Source organism: Cynocephalus volans, chromosome 12 (genome assembly GCF_027409185.1).
Source record: "Cynocephalus volans isolate mCynVol1 chromosome 12, mCynVol1.pri, whole genome shotgun sequence".
Lineage (NCBI taxonomy): Eukaryota > Metazoa > Chordata > Mammalia > Dermoptera > Cynocephalidae > Cynocephalus > Cynocephalus volans.
In genome coordinates, this window is record NC_084471.1 from 78,061,919 (window position 1) to 78,080,245 (window position 18,327).

General features: G+C 38.0%; 1 protein-coding gene across 1 annotated transcript in view; it reads right to left on the bottom strand.

Annotated features, from left to right (window-relative positions):
- The window catches only part of MUC19 (mucin 19, oligomeric), a 149,568-nt gene that overhangs the window by 10,259 nt on the left and 120,982 nt on the right, over window positions 1-18,327 (bottom strand). Inside the window, 28 exon segments of the mRNA XM_063115697.1 lie at window positions 910-947; window positions 1,296-1,458; window positions 1,546-1,577; window positions 2,857-2,886; window positions 4,431-4,478; window positions 4,655-4,708; window positions 4,965-5,015; window positions 5,494-5,547; window positions 6,507-6,560; window positions 7,701-7,742; window positions 8,447-8,494; window positions 11,053-11,106; window positions 12,258-12,311; window positions 12,609-12,662; window positions 12,838-12,891; window positions 13,148-13,195; window positions 13,706-13,759; window positions 14,049-14,084; window positions 14,595-14,648; window positions 14,798-14,851; window positions 15,269-15,322; window positions 15,619-15,672; window positions 15,824-15,877; window positions 16,281-16,328; window positions 16,921-16,974; window positions 17,200-17,276; window positions 17,412-17,469; window positions 17,605-17,658. Coding sequence (XP_062971767.1) covers window positions 910-947; window positions 1,296-1,458; window positions 1,546-1,577; window positions 2,857-2,886; window positions 4,431-4,478; window positions 4,655-4,708; window positions 4,965-5,015; window positions 5,494-5,547; window positions 6,507-6,560; window positions 7,701-7,742; window positions 8,447-8,494; window positions 11,053-11,106; window positions 12,258-12,311; window positions 12,609-12,662; window positions 12,838-12,891; window positions 13,148-13,195; window positions 13,706-13,759; window positions 14,049-14,084; window positions 14,595-14,648; window positions 14,798-14,851; window positions 15,269-15,322; window positions 15,619-15,672; window positions 15,824-15,877; window positions 16,281-16,328; window positions 16,921-16,974; window positions 17,200-17,276; window positions 17,412-17,469; window positions 17,605-17,658 — 1,529 coding nt within the window.

The following is an 18,327-nucleotide window of genomic DNA, read 5'->3' on the forward strand; positions in this document are numbered from 1 at the left end:
AGATTGGTTTATAAGTAGCTTATGCTCAACATTCAAACAATTTCAGCAACTATTTATTTCAGAGGCTCAGAACACAAGATGCACTTCCTGGTAACTGAATTTTTACTATTTCAACTATTTTGCATATAAATGATTAGAGGAAAATTTTCCTTTTGTTCATTAAACATCATCATATTTAAAAAACTATCATAGGTTCTCAAGTCAGATCAACTTTGGAAACTAAAAATTAAGAAGCTCAGGTGGAAATTTCAGTGTCGATAAATGGGATATCAAAGTAATACTCTCATAGGTTCTGTTTTATGTATTTCCTAACATACCACATATATTTTAGATATTCTTATATTTAGTATCAGCAGTTCAAGTGTTAATAATATCAATTTGAGAATCATCTGACTTTTATGGCTTTCTGATACTTTTTCTAAAAAGTTAAATCACTGTCTAAAATGCCACATCCGTTGTCAAAATCCAGCCCTGAATATACTGAGAAGCTATATTAGCATAATGGGGTTCTAGTCTTTTGGGTTTTCTTATTTGATCTCTGACAGTTTAGCCATCTGATCTTTCTGGTTATAATTACAGTTTAACTCTGTTCATTGATTTGAATATTACAGAGTATGTCTTCTCCATCTGGCAAGGCCCATGGGAAATTTCGTTCAGAAGCTCCACTGCTGGGTAGTTAATGATCAAGTATATTTTCCCCCTTTGAAGAAAGCCATGGTGAGTGTTCCATTTGATGTTCCTTTGGAAATGCATATGGGAACAAAATGAACAGATTCTATTCCATCATGTTTTTTGTTTTTGTTTTTGTTTTTCCATATTATAAGCTAAAAGACCCGTGGTGTAGCTAAGCATTGCATTTATTCGTATAATTATACTCATAAAAATATTTTAAAGAAGAAAAGACCTTACCTCATAGTCAGTGTTGTTAAAAAAACATGTCCTTGGTTCTGAAAAATAAATACATTATTTTATTTTAAAGTAAACATTATAATTTTTTCTTTTTTTACTTATGAAACAGAAATTATAGATGAGATTATACTTATCAACTAATTATAATGTTTCTTCCCATAATGCCATAATCTCCCTTTAATCTGATAATATTCATAACTGTTAATTCTGGATTTCCCCCATTCCAAAAATAGTAAGTTGTAAGAAAGCAAGTAATAATTATGTTTTATCACACCTGCTCAGTATTGTGTTTGATACATATTAGTTGCTCAAAAAACATTTCTTGAATATGTGAATAAGTAAACAATAAATAGATTCAATTCAAATAATGTACTATGAATACATACCACAGTATCCAATTTCACAGCAGGTATCATTAGATTTGAACTTTACAAGCTTCTCTCCGGTTGTGCATGTGGGTAAAGGAGGGCACTCCTTAGGTTTACAGTCTACTGCCTTTGCATCAGTACAGGTGCAGTTGTGACAATTGGCAGTCCATATGTCTCCAGGCTATACATACAAACCAAAATTTAGACTTCTATTCAAATACAGGAATAAAAGCAAATTTGGATTAACAAAGAGCAAAACTGTACTTACAGATTTCTCTTCTCCCAGTGGACCATGACAAACTGTTAACATGAAATGATAAACAGTAATTAAATTTGGCAAAATAACCATCTGTTATGTACAGATAACTACCAGGTGGCCAATACTATAATTGACAATAGGATTTCAGAGTCACAGAATTATAGAGGATTACATGGTGCCTTAAGGTGGATAAAGCACATCCATCAGCTTCAAGCAAAGTGTCCTTAACAAGCATATGTATATCCTATATTTACAGTCCCCAGCAAAAGATAATTCTTCGTGTCTCCTGGCAGTGGTCAATAAATCTTATGGTTACTGTTTGACTTACTGTTTTACAATCTGACTTCTGCCTCCACAGTCCTACAAGTAACCAAAACTTCATAATTACCAGACCCAAGGGCCCTTTTTCAGTGTAAGTCCTCTGCAGTAGTTGACATTATTAACTCTCACCTTCTTGAAAATGTTCTCATTTCTTCTCTGAAACTCCTGTCTTTACTAGCAGCTCTTTTTGCTCTCTTTCATTTTGACTCTGTTCTATTCTCTATCTCCACAGTGTCCACTATAACATCACGTAGCTAGCTGTCAAACTTCTAGCTGCAGTCTAGACCTCTCTTGTGAGTCATGGATCCAATTCTCCCTCTGCCTGATAGGTAGCATTCTAGCAAATCTACAGGAAACTCAAACTCAAGATGCACAAAATAGATTGGATCATCTTGCCCCTAAAACACATATTTTACACTTTTTACTGTGAAATTTATTTTCTGCCTTATCTGAAAAACACCTATGTTTCTTAGAAAACCTTCTTTCTCCCACTATATACTAAAGTCAGAGAATTATTTTGTAGTAATTTTTTTCCACTTACTGAAAAGCACATCACATTGTCTTGAGAACAGTAGTAACTCAAGAAAGTCCTCTAAAATGACTGAGCTCTAACTAATAAATAAATAATTTAGCTCTAACTGAATTTTTTCTTGCTACAGTTCAGCTCTCAAAAAAGCTGGGATTATCTAGTTTTTAAAATGTTCACTATTGCGTGACAATATTTTGATCAAGATATATAATTACATAAAAACATTCAGTAGATAAATTTTATTTTGACCTAAGTAACAAAGTATATTTGTTTGGTTTGGATTCATTAGTTTGTGAGTGAGAAAACAAACTATTACTGTTTATTTGGTGAATAAAAGCTAAATCATCCACTTCAAGTTTTCCTATTTGACAACATTTTCATGGCTAGCAACTTTTATTGGCATGGCCTCTGATAACTTGATTTCCAAGAACCACTGATTCAGAATGATTCTAAAGTGGAAGGATTCTTACCTGGAGCTGATGGGAGTGATACTAGACATGCTGTGTGAAAAAAAGAAATGTCACATGAGTCTCTGAAGTTATTGGAATACTTTTGGGGCAAGTTATCTAATTTATTATTCTATTGCTGAAAATAATTGGCTTTATAGCTAGTCTTACAAATATACATATCCCTATCTACCTCCCCTTTCTGCTTCTCACAGCATGTCAGATCCCACCACTACAGAGTGTTTATTTTAGTCCTCAAATTTTAATGAGAATCAAAAGGAGAAAGGGAAAAACATGAAGGTAACCTTTTCAAAATTTTGTTGGAAGACAGTTCTCATGAATAGAACAATAAAATAGGTACTCAAACAAGGAAAAAGATAATTTAGATACAGGAAAAGTATAAGTATGATTAATTACCTAGTTTTAATCCTTTAAGAAATGTTTAATCCTTTAATCCTTTTGTCTTCTTGAAATACATCAATTTTGCTCTGTTCCTATCCCACCAAATGCTTTAAACTGATTATATGTATCTTTTTGAACCCTCGCACATTGCGCATTTTGGTCAACCCAGCAATCCACTCATAAATTTCAAATTCTAAAGCAGTTTTAAAACTGCTAAAAATCTAATTCATATTTTTATTCTATCTACCAAGAAAAGGCTGGCCTAGGACCAACAGAATATTTGAAAAGAACTTAAAATTTCTGAATGTTTAGGTAAAGTAACCCCAACAACTAATAAGTGCAAAAAATAAATAAGAAATGGATTAAAGGTGTGGGAATGCAGGGAATCAAATGTTTCTCTTTACTGAAAGAGGCGAGGCTAGCTCTGCTTAGCAGATTAGGAGAAGCCAGTAACAGGAGACAGAAATGGTCAACTGGGTGTAAATACAGCAGAAAATCTTCCCTGGTCAGAATTCTAAGAGTTCATTAGAGATATTTGCAAGAAGAGCCATAAAGAACAATCCTCTAATCTTCACATTGCTGTCAGAGAAATTTCCCTAAAAAAACAATCTGATCATCATTTTCTTGATAAAATCCTTAAGGGCATCCCATTTACTAAAAGGATAGAGTCTCACTGAAGTCTATAAATAAAGTTCTTCATGAACTTTCTGTTACTTACCTTTTCAATTTCATTTCCTTCCTGAACCTCATATAGTCATAGCCAACATGTGGTTGATTTCTGAACTTACCTTGCAGTCTCTTGTCTCTGTCTTTTCAAGGGCTATTTCACAGGAATCCCCTGCTCACTCCCCACCCCAGTCAATACTAAACTCTATCATCTCCTTTCAGATGCCTTCACTCAACACTACCAACTAATAAGCAGAAGTGAACATTCTACTCTCACCCCACCCCCCAGTACCATATTTTTGTACATATTTTGGGGTTATCATTAAATATACCATAATGATAATATCTGTGCCTATAATAATTTACTCCCCATCCCCCATACACACAAAAAATATCATAAAATGACAAATGCTGTATATTACTGATGTTTTTCGCTTTTAGTGTCTGCTACAGAGTCTAGCACAGATAAGGTATTAAAGAAAGGTTAGTTGAAATAGTAACAAAGAAATTAGGGGTCTTTCCATACTAACCTGTTTCATTTTCAGTTTCTTGATCCCCTGTTGCTACCACAGTGGTTTCTGGCAGGGGGGGTGGGGAATAAAAGGATAGTATTGTGATTTGTTATCACACGAACACATACATATAGCAAGTCTATGAGTGTGTCAGCCCAAATGACAACACAAATTCATGCTCAAGAAATGCTTTCTGTGGAATACACAAATCAGTCCAGTTTACTTGGGTCACTTCATTTTACCTGGCTGGGATACTTCTGCATGTGTCGTGACTCCAGCTGATACCGAGGTGGAGCCTGTAAAAGGAAATATAAAAGATTTCAGGACAAGCACCCTTCATAATACCATTCTTAGAAATCTCAGGCTACATAGATAAGGCTTCGGGAGGGGAGCCTGGTGAAAACCTATACAAAAAGAAAACACTGAAAAAGGTTTCCCTAGTTGAACTGCAAAGTCATCCTCCAAAAGGAAATTGAACACCATGTTCCTGGCCTCTCTCTCTCGCCTCTTTCCACATATAATCATTGAAGAGTTTGTACTGCCAGCAGTCACCTTTTTGCAGTCCAGTTCCAGAGGTTTCTTTGACTCCTGTAGAAGCAGTGACTGCTAAGGGAAGAACAAAAGTGGTGATATAGGGGACTGAGAAGCTAGAGGTTGACTTCATCTTTTAAATTGAAATAATTTTTATTATGCTTTTATTTGACAAATATATTTATCATATACAACATGATGTTTTGAACTATACATAGTGGAATGACTAAATTAACTAATTTAACATATGAATCACCTCGCTTACTTGTGTGATAAGAACACTTCACAACCACTCTCTCAGCATTTTTCAAGAACACAATATATTATGAACGATTAGCCATCATGTTGTACAACAGATCTCTAGAACTTATTCCTCCTATCCAACTGAAATTTTGTGTCCTTTGATCATCATATCCCCAACCCCCCACTCACAACCACCCCTGGTAACCACCATTCTATTCTACTCTCTACTTCTGTGAGAACTTCAGATAAGCTATCCTGTCTACTGAGATGCCACCAAGAAAAGTTCCTTTATTATTATTTGACTTACCTGTGGTAGAAATGCCAGGAGCAATGGTTGTTTCTGATGCTTCTTTGGAGATACCTAAAATAAGCAAGGGAAGAGCAATGAACTTTTTCTGCTCTCAGAAGGGCATGTCCCTAAGACATCTCCACATGGAACAAGAGTCTTGAAGCACCTGGAGAGTATTAATGCATCTCCTGATCCTAGCTCGTGCTCCTAGAGGTGAAATGAATATTCTCCTATGACCCTGGCAAATTTTTCACTTCTGGGTCCCCCTTCTCTAAATGACATGAGCTTTTCTCACACTTAACTCTTTTACTTCATGTAACTCGTTTCCTGGTTCATCTGTATTTGTTTTGGGGGGACAGAAGTTCTAAGAGGGCAGGAGAAAATGGAAAAACATCTTGTTGACCTAATGTCCCCCTCAGTTTAACTAAACTTCAGACAGGTTTTATTTCCTAGCTATAGGCCCCTGGCCTCTTTCTGAGAACACTTACTTTAAAAACCTTGCAATTAGAAATTCCTTTTCTGTCCCATTTGAGAGGTAAATCTTCTCTCAGTCTCTCACTAGTTTTATAACCCAGGAATATCTTTCTCAAGAACCTGGGAGTCACCCCCTTGAAATGTAATTATCAAGAAAAATAGTGCCTCTACCTCCCAGCCTCTGTGGGAGTGTAGGTGCCTAATTTTTACCAGATTAGATGTCAATTAGCAAACACAGATGGGCTAATCACAGAGATCAAGTTCTACTCAAACACGCTCCAGTACTTTTCCATTAGCACACCCCAGCACTTAAAAATACTCCTGTCTTTTGTTGCAAAAGAGTTAAGCTCGATCTCTCTACCCTATTGTAATGGTTTTACACCTATTGAATAAAGTCTTCTTTGCCTGTATAACTCCATCTGGCACAATTTTTCTTTTACAGTTGATGTTTGATACTCATTCATACACATAAATATTAGTTATCTGAAACACTTTGGTGTTAAAGGGAGAAGAATGTTGAGGATGTAAACTACACTAGGGTCAGTCATTTCTATTACCTGGGATGGAACTATCTGAAATTCCAGTGATTCCACTTGAGTCCACAGTGGTGCCTGCAAAGGCAAATGAGAGACATTTCATATCAGACACAGCTTCTATGCTTATCCTCAGAGATCAACATCAGGATAAGAAAATAAATCGGATGAAATTCTGGGCCAGTACTGGAGCTATCCCATAGAACACATAGAGTTGTAATTCTCTCTCTCTCTCTCTCTCTCTCTCTCTCTCTCTCTCACACACACACACACACACACACACACACAACTCCTTTGGGACAGATGAAGCCTCATGAATTTATGCCTTTTTGGAGGAATGTTGGCTGGATTTCAGCCTCTATTCTCTCCTTTAGCAGTATGCCCTGTGTGCCTTCACCACCTCACCTGCAGGCCCTGGTCTGGGCCCCAGAAACCAGAACAAGAAGACAACCTTAAAGGCTGGAAAAAGGGTATTCTCTAAGGAGATTCTGCCCTGTTCCCTGTCCCTTTTTATTTACCCCCCCCCCCCACATTCCCCTATGTTAAAGCAAAGTCTGGGAGTCATTATAAGAACCTGACATATTTAAACCACTGACAGACCCTCATTCACCACTAAGAAAGGCAAAGTAGAATGAGATAAAGATAGCCGTGTTGATGCTACAACATACAGTCAGTTCCAGTGAAGGGATCTTATCTTTTTAAGGCTTAGTTACTTGCAGCCCCTTATTAAATATTTACTTACCCGTGTTGGAAGTTCCAGCAGTAAGTGTTGTGCTATAAGCTACTCCAGTGGTTCCTGTAATAAGAGGGAAGGATAAACCTCACTAAGAGGAGTATAGTATTGTCAAGTTTTCCTGTTTCTCTGAAGCAATAGAAAAGAATTTAACTAATGCTCTTGCACCAATCGTTAAGCCTGGTATGTTTTCCAATGTACTCTGTCATGATCACATGTTCAAAAACATATGAGGAAGAAAAGTCAAAATTGCCTCATAGATCTCGTTTCTTTAGATCTAGAATCACCTAGACTCTACTTATTAAATTAGAGGATGTTTTTCTTATATGCACATGATTTACTTCCAGTGACCCGGTTCCCTGGATCTCCAGGAGAAAGAAAAACAGAAAAAAAAAAATTGCATCTAAACTTGTGATAAAGGGTTAGACATCTAAAAGCCTTAACTAGAAAAATTACTTGCATTTATTACAGTGATCTCTACTCACCTTCTTGGCTACTGGTAACTCCCACTGATCCTGGGGTATTGCCTGAAAAAAAAAAGAGAGTAAAGAAAGAATGTGTCAGTGAATTACATCTGTAACATGTTTTCTACAAAAAACCAGGGAACTAATCTAGGTTGGCCTCATGATCTGCTATTAAAAGAGAAGCAACTATTTTCAGCCACCTTCATTTTCATTTATAGTCTGTATATAGTAAGCTCAAATGGAAAAATCATTAAGAATCCAAAACTTGGCAAAACTCACCTGATGAAATTCTTGCCTCAGTGGTTCCAACACCTCTTTTAAAAGTTGTTGCCTCTGTGAGAGCAAAAGAGGAAAAATTGAGAAGATGGAGGGTTTGCAAACATAAAAATGATATGGTAGTATATGATCTTGTCCCTACAGCCATTTAATGAAGAATTCCTTTTGCTACTTGATTTACCTATTCTGAAATCTGCAGATTCTGTCCCAGTGGAGCCTGGGATGAGAGAGAGAAGAAAGTGGGGGTAACATGAGCAGTGTCTTTCTTATTGGATAGAGATCATGGTTTAGGACACATCCATATGTTTCTATGAAACAGTATATTCCTTTCCAGGATTCCTTGTCTCAAGAGGTGAAGTAAACATGTTTTTCCCTGTTCTATTAAATTCTCTATGGTAAACATCAGTCTTCTGGGAGCCTTCTCTTTTAGAGTTAGTGTCATGGAGATGGGGGCCTTCCCCATTCTCACCTTTTCAATTCTCCATGCTTACCTGTTTTACTTGAAGTAGGTTGGCTCCTTGGAATTATGCTGGTGACTCCTAAAAGTTAAAAAATGGCAAGGATTGAAAATCTTGATATTTTAATTCTTGCAAGACAGTTTCCCCCTTCTACTTTCAAAGTTTTATGACTATGAGGCTAGGTTCCCTGGAAATTAATCTTATTAAAAAAAAAAATGTTCCCAGCAAATTCTGGTTGATCTTGCCTGATCTGGTATTCTGACTCCCTAAATTAGAGGCAGCACAGTGTCCTGCCACAGGGTGGTACAGCCCAGTACTCCAGTCCTCTGTGTTATGCTGAGCAAGACACATTGGCTGAACTCAAACTCCTCCCCTTCTCAGGCTCCTTTACCCTTGCCTACCTTTTAGATGCTGGTGAGCCCAAGGAACTCTCTTTGTTTCCTCTTCTCACTCTATGTGTTTACTCTAAAAAGACTCACCAGTGTCCCTAGTTTCAAATGTAATTTGTAAGCAAATGACTGACAAATCTCTGTCTCCAGTACAGATAGGCCTCTCTTCTGGGCTCCACCCACCCTCAGCAGCTCTGTTGGTCATCACTACCTCCCAGCATTTCAAATTCAAACTATCAGAATCTGATCTCATTATGGCTTCTGTCAATTATCATTTTTTTTTACTCCTCCAATATTTTTCCAAACTTGGTAGATGGCACCATCATCTATCCACCCAAGCACCCAAACTAAGAACAAGGACTCACCCAAACTTCTCTCCTTCATCACTTCAACCATGCTAACTGAGTCTAACTTGCTAATACATTACAATCTTTTTCTGCCCCGATTTTTAACAAGACTGCCTTACTTCAGTCCCCTAAGGATCTCTCACTTCTAACACACTTCAAATTGGATGACAAGCCTCCACCCTTACTCTTTTACTCTCCTTCATATTAATTCTCTATCTTTTAACTAATAAACCTTCCAAAAATATCCAACCGCAGCATGGTAATCAACCTACCTAAAATCTTGCAATTGCTCCTCATTGCCCACAAAATCAAGTTTTAAATTCATTTTGTTATAACTAAGCCATATATTATAATAATATCATTATACGATACAGAATTGGTTGGTGATCTTCTGTTTTTCCTCATTTCAGGATATTTCTGTCACAACTTTGCCATCTAGAAACTCAAAAAAACCTCCCAGCATCCTCTTTTGCAGTGCTCTCCCAACATCTGGTTTGTATTTCACAAGCATACTGGATTATTATAATTTCTTGAACATTTTAGGCTATTTAAACCTCTAAGTGTTTTTTAATAGAACAGAGAAAATATTCTCTTCCTTGATCATTTTCACTGAAAAAACAAAAAATATTAATGTATCAAGCCCTCCCCCCCTCACCCCACCAACGTCTTAAGTTTATTTCAGTCATCTTCAGTTACCTGGGCTGGAAACTACTTGGTTATTGGTGACTTTACCTGATATAATAGTAGTGCCTGCAAAGATATCTATGGAAATATTTTACCTAAAAATATCCTGTGCACATTGAAGTATCTCTTTCTGGGAAGCTATGTTCTAACAAAGATTTATCTAATAAAATCTTAGTCCAGTGCATTCTAGAGCATTAATATGACCAACCTAACTTGGCTCAAGTAAGTTTTTATTTATTTATTTATTTATTTGACTGGTAAGGGGATCGCAACCCTTGGCACGGTGTGGTCTGCACGACACTCAGCCAGTGAGTGCACCGGCCATCCCTATATAGGATTCAAACCCACAGCCTGGGCGCTACAAGCGCCGCACTCTCCTGAATGAGCCATGGGGCCGGCCCTCAAGTGAGTTTTTAAATGAAAAGTTTTATCATCTGTTGGAGGCAAAATCCCACTGGTAATCAATGGAACACCAACCATCTGCCATGCAATGACCGACCTGTTTGTATTCCACTCCCAGGGGTGTTATTGCTTAGCACTGAAGTTGTAGCTCCTACAAAAAAAATAGATAAATAAAATAACGTGATTTTAAATAATTTTGAAATATGAAAAATATTTTATGTTGTGACAGTAGAAGACATATTCTCAATGAAGATGCCCTTTTTGCCTGATATACTAATAGGAAGCTTTCTTTGGTAACTTGGACTAATCCATGTTGGAATTTTCAGTGACAAACATGATAAAAGAAGCTACTCCAGTGGAATTTGAAATGGAAACGAAAATTGGAAATGAAGATGAGATTCAGAGACAGATTGTGAAATTAGAGAGACAGAGAGAAATCATAGTAATAAATAAGTGTTTCGCCCTCTGAATAGCATGGACTTGGACAAATTCACGTTTCTTATAAGCAGTAAGTGGGCTTCTTTATACAAAGAGAAGCAAACACCATGTTTTCCCACAGACTTTCTCATTCTCCCAAACCAACATGGAAAAACTCATTCTGGAGCCCTTTTTATATGGTTTAATACTTTGAAAAGAAGGACTCTTCCTCTGCTCACTTGTTTTACTTCCTGTGACTTGGCTCCCTGGTACTTCAGAGGGGGACTCCATGGGAGATAAGTGTGTGAATTTTAAAAAATCACATTTGTTGGGACCTTAATCATGAGGATAAACCCATGAGAATGTGTCCAAGATGAGTGAATTAAACATCTCTACTAACCAGGACTAGAATTTCCTGGGACCCCAGAAACTCCAGCTGACCTTGAAGCAGTACCTACAAAGGGCAAGAAGGAGAAAGTATTGAGAGTAACACATCATTCTTAGCCCCTAAAATCACACCTAAAAGGCTGCTGTATGGGGAAAATCAGTCTGAAGAGCAAGGGCCCAAGCCTGATTGATCTGATGTACAGTAGTCCCCCCTTATTCATGGTTTTGCTTTCTGAGGTTTCATTTACCTGTGGTCAACCAGAATCAGAAAATATTCAATGGAAAATTCCAGAAATAAACAATTCATAAGTTTTAAACTGCACACTGTTCTCAGTAGAGCGATAAAATCTCACACCATCCTGCCCAGGCCACGGATCATCCCTTTGCCCAGCGTCTCCTTGCTGTGTATTCTACTGTCTGCTAGTCAGTAACCTTCTCAGCTATCAGATCAGCTGTCATAGTGTGTCAGTGCTTGTGTTCAAGTAAACTTATTTTACTTCACAATGGGCCCCAAGTGCAAGACTGGTGAAGCTGGCAATTTGCATATGCCAAAGAAAAGCCATAAAGTGCTTCCTTTAAGAGAAAAGGTAAAAGTTCTCTACTAAGTAATGCAAGAAAAAAATTAAAAACTGAGGTTGCTAAGATCTATGATAAGAATGAATCTTCTAGCCTGAAATTGTGAAGAAGGAAAAAGAAATTTGTGCTAGTTTTGCTGTCATACCTCAAACTGCAAAAGCTATGGCTTAGTTAAGATGGAAAAGACATTAAATTTGTAGGTGGAGGACATAAACAGAAACATGTTCTCATTGACGGCCATCAGGTTTGGTAGTATCTGAGGTTTCAGGAATCCACTGAGGGTCTTGGAACTTATTTTCCACAGATAAGGAGGGACTACTGTATTGTCTCTTCAAATGAAATACAAAACCCTCTTTCAGCCCGTCTTCTCAGTCATTCATCATCTGCCACAAACTCAAGCAGATAATTGTTGAGAACTCAAAAGGCTGGAAGCAAACCACTCACCAGTTGCCATTATGATTCTAGAGGTTGTAGAAGTACTTTCTGAAGAAGTTGTAGCCTCTGAGAAGAAATAGGAGAAAGTCATGTGGAATACATGTGGGGAAATGTGCAACTGTATTACTTTAGGTAATATCTCTGTGGGAGACATCAGGTCCTTTGAAGTTCATATGGGCAGGTTTCTTCAACTCTTTCACGACTCACTTTTGTTGGATCTCCCAGGTGCAGTGGTTGTGCCAGTAGTTATCCCAGTGGTAAATGAAATCACCAAAGGAGAGAACTGATTTATGAATTTGCTTATACCTAAAATTGGGATTTGGTTTAGAACAAATTGATGGGTTTCTCGAGTGAACTAAAAGGTTTATATCAAGCACTTTCTTGCCTTAAGTGATATATCATGCATGATCTTTATCACGCCGTTGTATTCCAAATACACAAAGAGCAATTCACATGAGAAAAAGAGAAATTGAGTAACATTTTCACTAAGTTTGTTATCGCCAATATGATTTACTAAAAGATGAAGAGAAAAATAATTATTTGACTGCTAGTGTTCACCTATTTTAATTCCAGACTCAGTGGTTCCAACACCTCCCAAAGAAGTTGTGGCCTCTGAGTGAAAGGGGAAAAGGAGAAGAGAAGTAAATTAAGAAGAGACACATGTCTAAGAAAAGTTTGGTGGTATCTCCCAGGGTATGGTAGAGAATGTGTGTTTTGGGGAAGGGTTGTAGAAGGGAGTATCTCATTACTCAAGCTCCTTATAGTCCTTGCTAGGTTATTGATTTACCTGCATTGTAACCTCCGGATGCAACTGTAGTCCCAGAGACCACACCAGTGGTGCCTGAAGTAGAAAAGAGAGAGAGAGAGAGAATCCAAACAGTGTTGCATTTTTCATCCCAAGAACAGCATGGCCAACTATGACTGCCTGCGACTTGAAAGTAGCAGAAGACCCTTCTTGGGCTATCTGATCAAGATAAAGTGCATTCCCCCTTTTTAAATTCAGAGTCACAATAAACACATTAGCTTATGATCCAGCTTTGATTATTTGCTTCCCTGGGGTTAAATGTCAGAGGTCTCAGAGCCTTTCCCATGTTTGCCTGTTTTACTTTCAGGGTTTGGCCTCTCAGGTGTGTGAGTGGTGGCTCCTAATGATGAGAAATAGAAAGAATATTTTTTTGTGTAGATGTATTCGACTATATTCCATAAATGAACATATAACATCTGAAATCCAAAATATGAAAGACCTGAAGCTTGAAAGTTACTTCCACCCTCTCTGTTCCCCTAAATATATATTGCCTCCATATGACACCAGGATAATAGCTTGACTGTCAAAAGGGAAATCCTTCTGGACTCTGAGCCTCTTCAGAAATACAGTATGAAGTTTGCTGCCAGAAGAAAAGATATGATTTTCATAAATATAAGCTTCGTCTGATAAATGTCTCTATGAAAAGGCAAAAGCTGAATATAAATTGGTGGGAATTCAAGAGTTGCCAATTCCATTTTTATTGGTTATGCCACCTTCTGTGGTAGCTTCAGAGAATGAAAAGGAAGAAAGTAGTGAGAGCTAATGGAAAGTCATAGAAAGGTATAGTGCGCTATTGCTCCAGATCTATCACCCAGAAAGAATCACAGCACCTGTTTCCTCATTCACTCACGTGTGTTGGAACTTCCAGGTGAGATGGTGCTGCCAGGGGCCACTCCAGTAGTACCTGAGAGCAAAATGGAAGGGTATCGTTATGTCCATTTTATTCCTATAGTTAGAAGAGCATGTTCTGTAATAGGATGGGAAAACTATAGAATTCTTTATTGTGCTAAAAGATCATTTTCAGGGATAGCTTGTTCCAGAGTTGTTTTGTGCATTTGCTGACATAATGCTTCATTCTCAATGTAAACTTGGTGGGGAGAAGGTGCACTGTGGGGTGGCAGTGGAGTCTCAGTGACAACGCTCCTTTGACTAGGTTCAAATCTAGGGAAGCAAAGGTATTTTCCTTTACTTACCTGGCTGAATGCCAGTGATGTGGCTACCAGACACCCCTGGAAGAAGACATGAAGCAGGACTGATTACCTGTTGAATTTTCACTTGGGTAAAGTCTTGATTTTACAGAAATTTTAGTGTTCTAGAAAAGTTTAGACATGTGACAAAGAAATCTCATAATATAGTGTCATAGTTGTATAGTATCATGGGTAAGAGGATGGACTCTGGAGCCAGACTGAGTCAAAATCTGCTGTTTACTTGCTGTGTGACCTTGGGCAAAGTGATATCTTTAATATTAATTTAATATTAGATTAATTTAATATTAAATTAAAACATTATTTAATATTAATAAAATAGCAAGCATAAGCAGATTTTGAGGTTTAAGCCATAGGTTTTCTCATCTGTGAAAACCACAGTATGTACTCAGAGTTTGGGGTAAGGGATAAAAGAAGTAATAATGAGGAGGACGTAGAATAGTGCCTGGCACACAGTTCGTGCTGGGAAGTGTAAGCTATTAATGCTATTGTTGTAAGTGAAAAATGGAGAGATTAGGAAGCTTGTGTGCTCACCGGTACTTATTTCATTTCCTGGGGTTCCACTGCCTCCAGACGACGCTGTAGCTTCTAAGAGAGAAAAGATAGAAAAATATGAGGTGACAAATATTTAGTGTTCAAAGGAAAAATAAGGATATACTTTTCTTTGTAACAATACATGAGAGATTCTTTGCTACTAAAGGTCTCCACGGAGAATTCTCGACAGCTGGCTGGCTCACCTGTGTTTGAAGTCCCAGGTTCAAGGGTGGTGCTGAAAGCCACCCTGGTGGTGCCTGCAACAGAAACGAAGTAGTAACTTGTCCTGCAACTGGGGAGGGGCTGAGGTGGGGGGGAATTGTCTTTTCTTCTGGGTTTTATCAACTGGTGGTGAATTATTTGTGGGTTTTTTGCATAGTTTTATCAAATAAAAATTCAAACTCTTCAACATGGGACCCCCCCTTTTCTGGACTTTAATGGCAGTAAGACAAGTAGCCCCTTTCTCAACATATTTGCCTATTGTGCTTTCAGTTTCTTGGTTTACCGGTGCTCTGGTGATAGCTCCTTAATGATTGAAAAGAGGAAAAAATTAAGTGTAAAGGGAGATTTGAGTTACTGGTATAAGCAGTACATATTTTAGTCACTTTGTGGCTCAAGGAAGAATATACTGTATTAAGGTAAACTTTCTGGGTTCATTTTGGTCTTCTGTTTACCTGAAATAGAACCCTCAGAGCCCGTATTTCCTTCTGCTGGTATTGTGGTGATTCCTAAAATGACAAATGAAAAAAGAAAACTTTCAAGACAACTATCACTTCCACTCTCATTTGCTGGAATCTTCATGTGTGAGGCTGGCCCTGGAAAAGGAAAGACTTCAAAAATCTGTCCAAATTGGTTCGAAATCAAGTAACAAAAGAAAACACTGTTGCTTTTAGATGAGAGTTCCTAAAAAGCTTCTCCCCAAGAAACTATCCAACTAAGAAGCAAAGTATAATTATAATTTATCATCACCCCAAAACACACACACACACACACACACACACACACACACACCATTAATTCTCACCTGTTTTCCATCCTACTACAGTGGTCCTATTGATTCCTGTAGAAGTTGTGTCTTCTGGAAGAAAAAGAGAAAAAACAGGTAAAGGATGGGGACTTAGGACAAAGGGAAAATACACTGTGATGCTCTTGCATGAGAAGAGCTATGTGAGACATTTTTTTGTCACCTTATTTCAGAAGGGCACTTTCTTCCCAGCTTGCTAGCCTACCTGTACGGGAACTTCTAGGTGCAACAGTTGTGCTCAAGGCCACACCAATGGTGCCTGAAATGAGAAGGCCATGGCATCATCATGAAGAATCATTAACATTGAGGCCATCTGGGTTTGAGATAAATGAATATTTCCAGGGCCACATCACTGGGCAATGTGCTGTGCAGTGGACAGCTCTGGGAGGCACCATGCACACAAACGACTTTGTCCATGTGGCATCCTATGAGCATGTCCTTCCATTGCCCTTTCTGCTCCTGGTCTGAATTATGTATTTTTCCTGAGTATCAGTTATCCCATCCACCCAATAAATATTTACTGAGCCCTGTTTAGTACTAGAATCAGTGAACAAAACAAATGAAGACTTTTTTTTCAAGAAGCTTATCTTCCGGTAGGCTTACTTAGCAAATATAGTGGAAAAACTTCAAACAGGAGACAGAGAAATTTTTACTACATTCACCTGTTTTACTTCCAGTGACTTGGTTATCCGATGCTCCAAAGGTGATTCCTGATGATTGAAAGTAAGACAAAGATTCTGAGTTTGTTTTGAACTTTAATAAATCATTGAAGCAACCATCAAGCCATTTAATATTTAAAACTCAAGATAAAATGTCAGAGGCAAACAATTTCTGATTTCATTTTAGTCATCTGTTTACCTGACACAGAACCTTCCGGCTCAGTGTTGACTCCTGCTGATTCTGTACTAATACCTATAATATCCAATAGATTAATCATCCAGGGAATTATTACTACTACTACCCTCTCTGGAAATCCACACTACAAGGCCAGGCATTGGAAAAGCATGGCCCAGACCCCAGCTGCGGGGTGTGACCCAACAGCATGGTTGGCCTCTGGAATGGGCTAGATGGCCTGCCCTTCCTGTACAACAATCTTTGAGATACAGAGGCAAGCTCGTGATGGTACTCAGTGCAGTGCTAACATCTGGGACTCCTAGTGCTCACTGATTTCATCACAATGGCTCTGATGGCTTCTAAGGAAGCTTTGGCCTCTGGAAGAAGAAAGTGGAAATTATGTTCGGGGATACATATTCCTCCTTGAGGTAAACAAAGGGATGACTGCTTTTGAAAATATTCACTTACCTGTAATGGAACTTCCAGGTGCAACGGTTGTTCCAGAGTCTACTCCCCTGGTATCTAACAATCACAAAGAATAAGGGACCGACTGATACATCATTTGTTTACATGAAAAGAAGGATTAAGAAGAAAAACATTATCTGTTTGTTTTAAGTCATAAAAGTCCTTTTCCAGAGTTCCTCTTCTACCTTTCCACAAATACCTTTCTTTCCAAAAAAATGCAAAGACCAAAATGCCACTTTAGAAGTCTCCTTATCCTGAATATCAGTATTTTCTCATGCTCACCTGTTAGACTGCCAGAGACTTGGCTCCCTGATACAATGGTCTTGGCTCCTGAAGAAGAGAAAATAGAAAATATTCTGCTGTATATAAATGTAAGGATTTGGGTAAAGCACTGATATTCTGAAATTTGAGGGCTCAGACAAAGATTTCCATAGGGCAGAAATTATTCTGTATTTATTTCAACTAATTTGAATCGTTAAAAGAAATTCACAGACTTCCCATTTTTACCTGTGACTGTTACTACTTCGGTGATTCCTGAGAAAGTGGCAGCCTCTGAGAAAAGGAAAAAAGAATGCAGCGAGGGAAAAGATTTGAAGAATCTGAGAAAAGGATGGTAGGATCCCCTGGGGAGACAACCAGTTGAGGAGCCCTTCCCAAGGTGTGGTCCTTCCCAGCTTGTTGATTTACCTGAGTTGGAGCTCCCAGGTGCAAATGTGGTACCAGAGGGTACTCCAGCAGTGCCTAGGTAGGGAAAAAAGAGAAAGATCAACCTGGTGACACTTTTGTAATCCTTAGAAGAACATGGCCAACAGCATGCCTATCTGTGACTCTGAGACAGCAAACGACACTTCCTGGAGAGACATTTGCCATGTTTACGGTGTACCTTTGCACGGCTAAGGTTAATGCAGGGGCTAATATCCCTGCCCTGATTATTTCTTTTTTCCAAGGTGTGAGCTTTCCCCATGTTTACCTGTCTTACTTCCTGGTAGTACAGTGGTGGCTCCTAATAAAAAGAAAAGGAAACAAATGTATATTTTCAAATTTCATCTTTGAATTAAATTATGAAATCTTAATGATTTCTAAGCTCTTTTCTGAGGGAAAACCATTTCAGAGCCAGGACTACCATAACTGTCCTCTCCAGAGACCTAGAACTCTGAGGTTAGTTCCCGAGAAAGGAAAGCATTTTGGAAAGCTGGGCCCAAGTGGTTCCAAATCCAAATCCAAAAAGAAATCCTGGTTCCCTTGAAGTAGTATAGCCTCAAAAGAAATTTTAAAATTCCACTTTACAGGAATTCTCTGTATTATCTTAGCAAATTTTCTGTAATTTAAAAATATTCCAAAATAAAAAGTTTATTAAAAAATATTTGTTTCCTCTATTAAATCCATCAACTTGAAATCAAACCATAACAA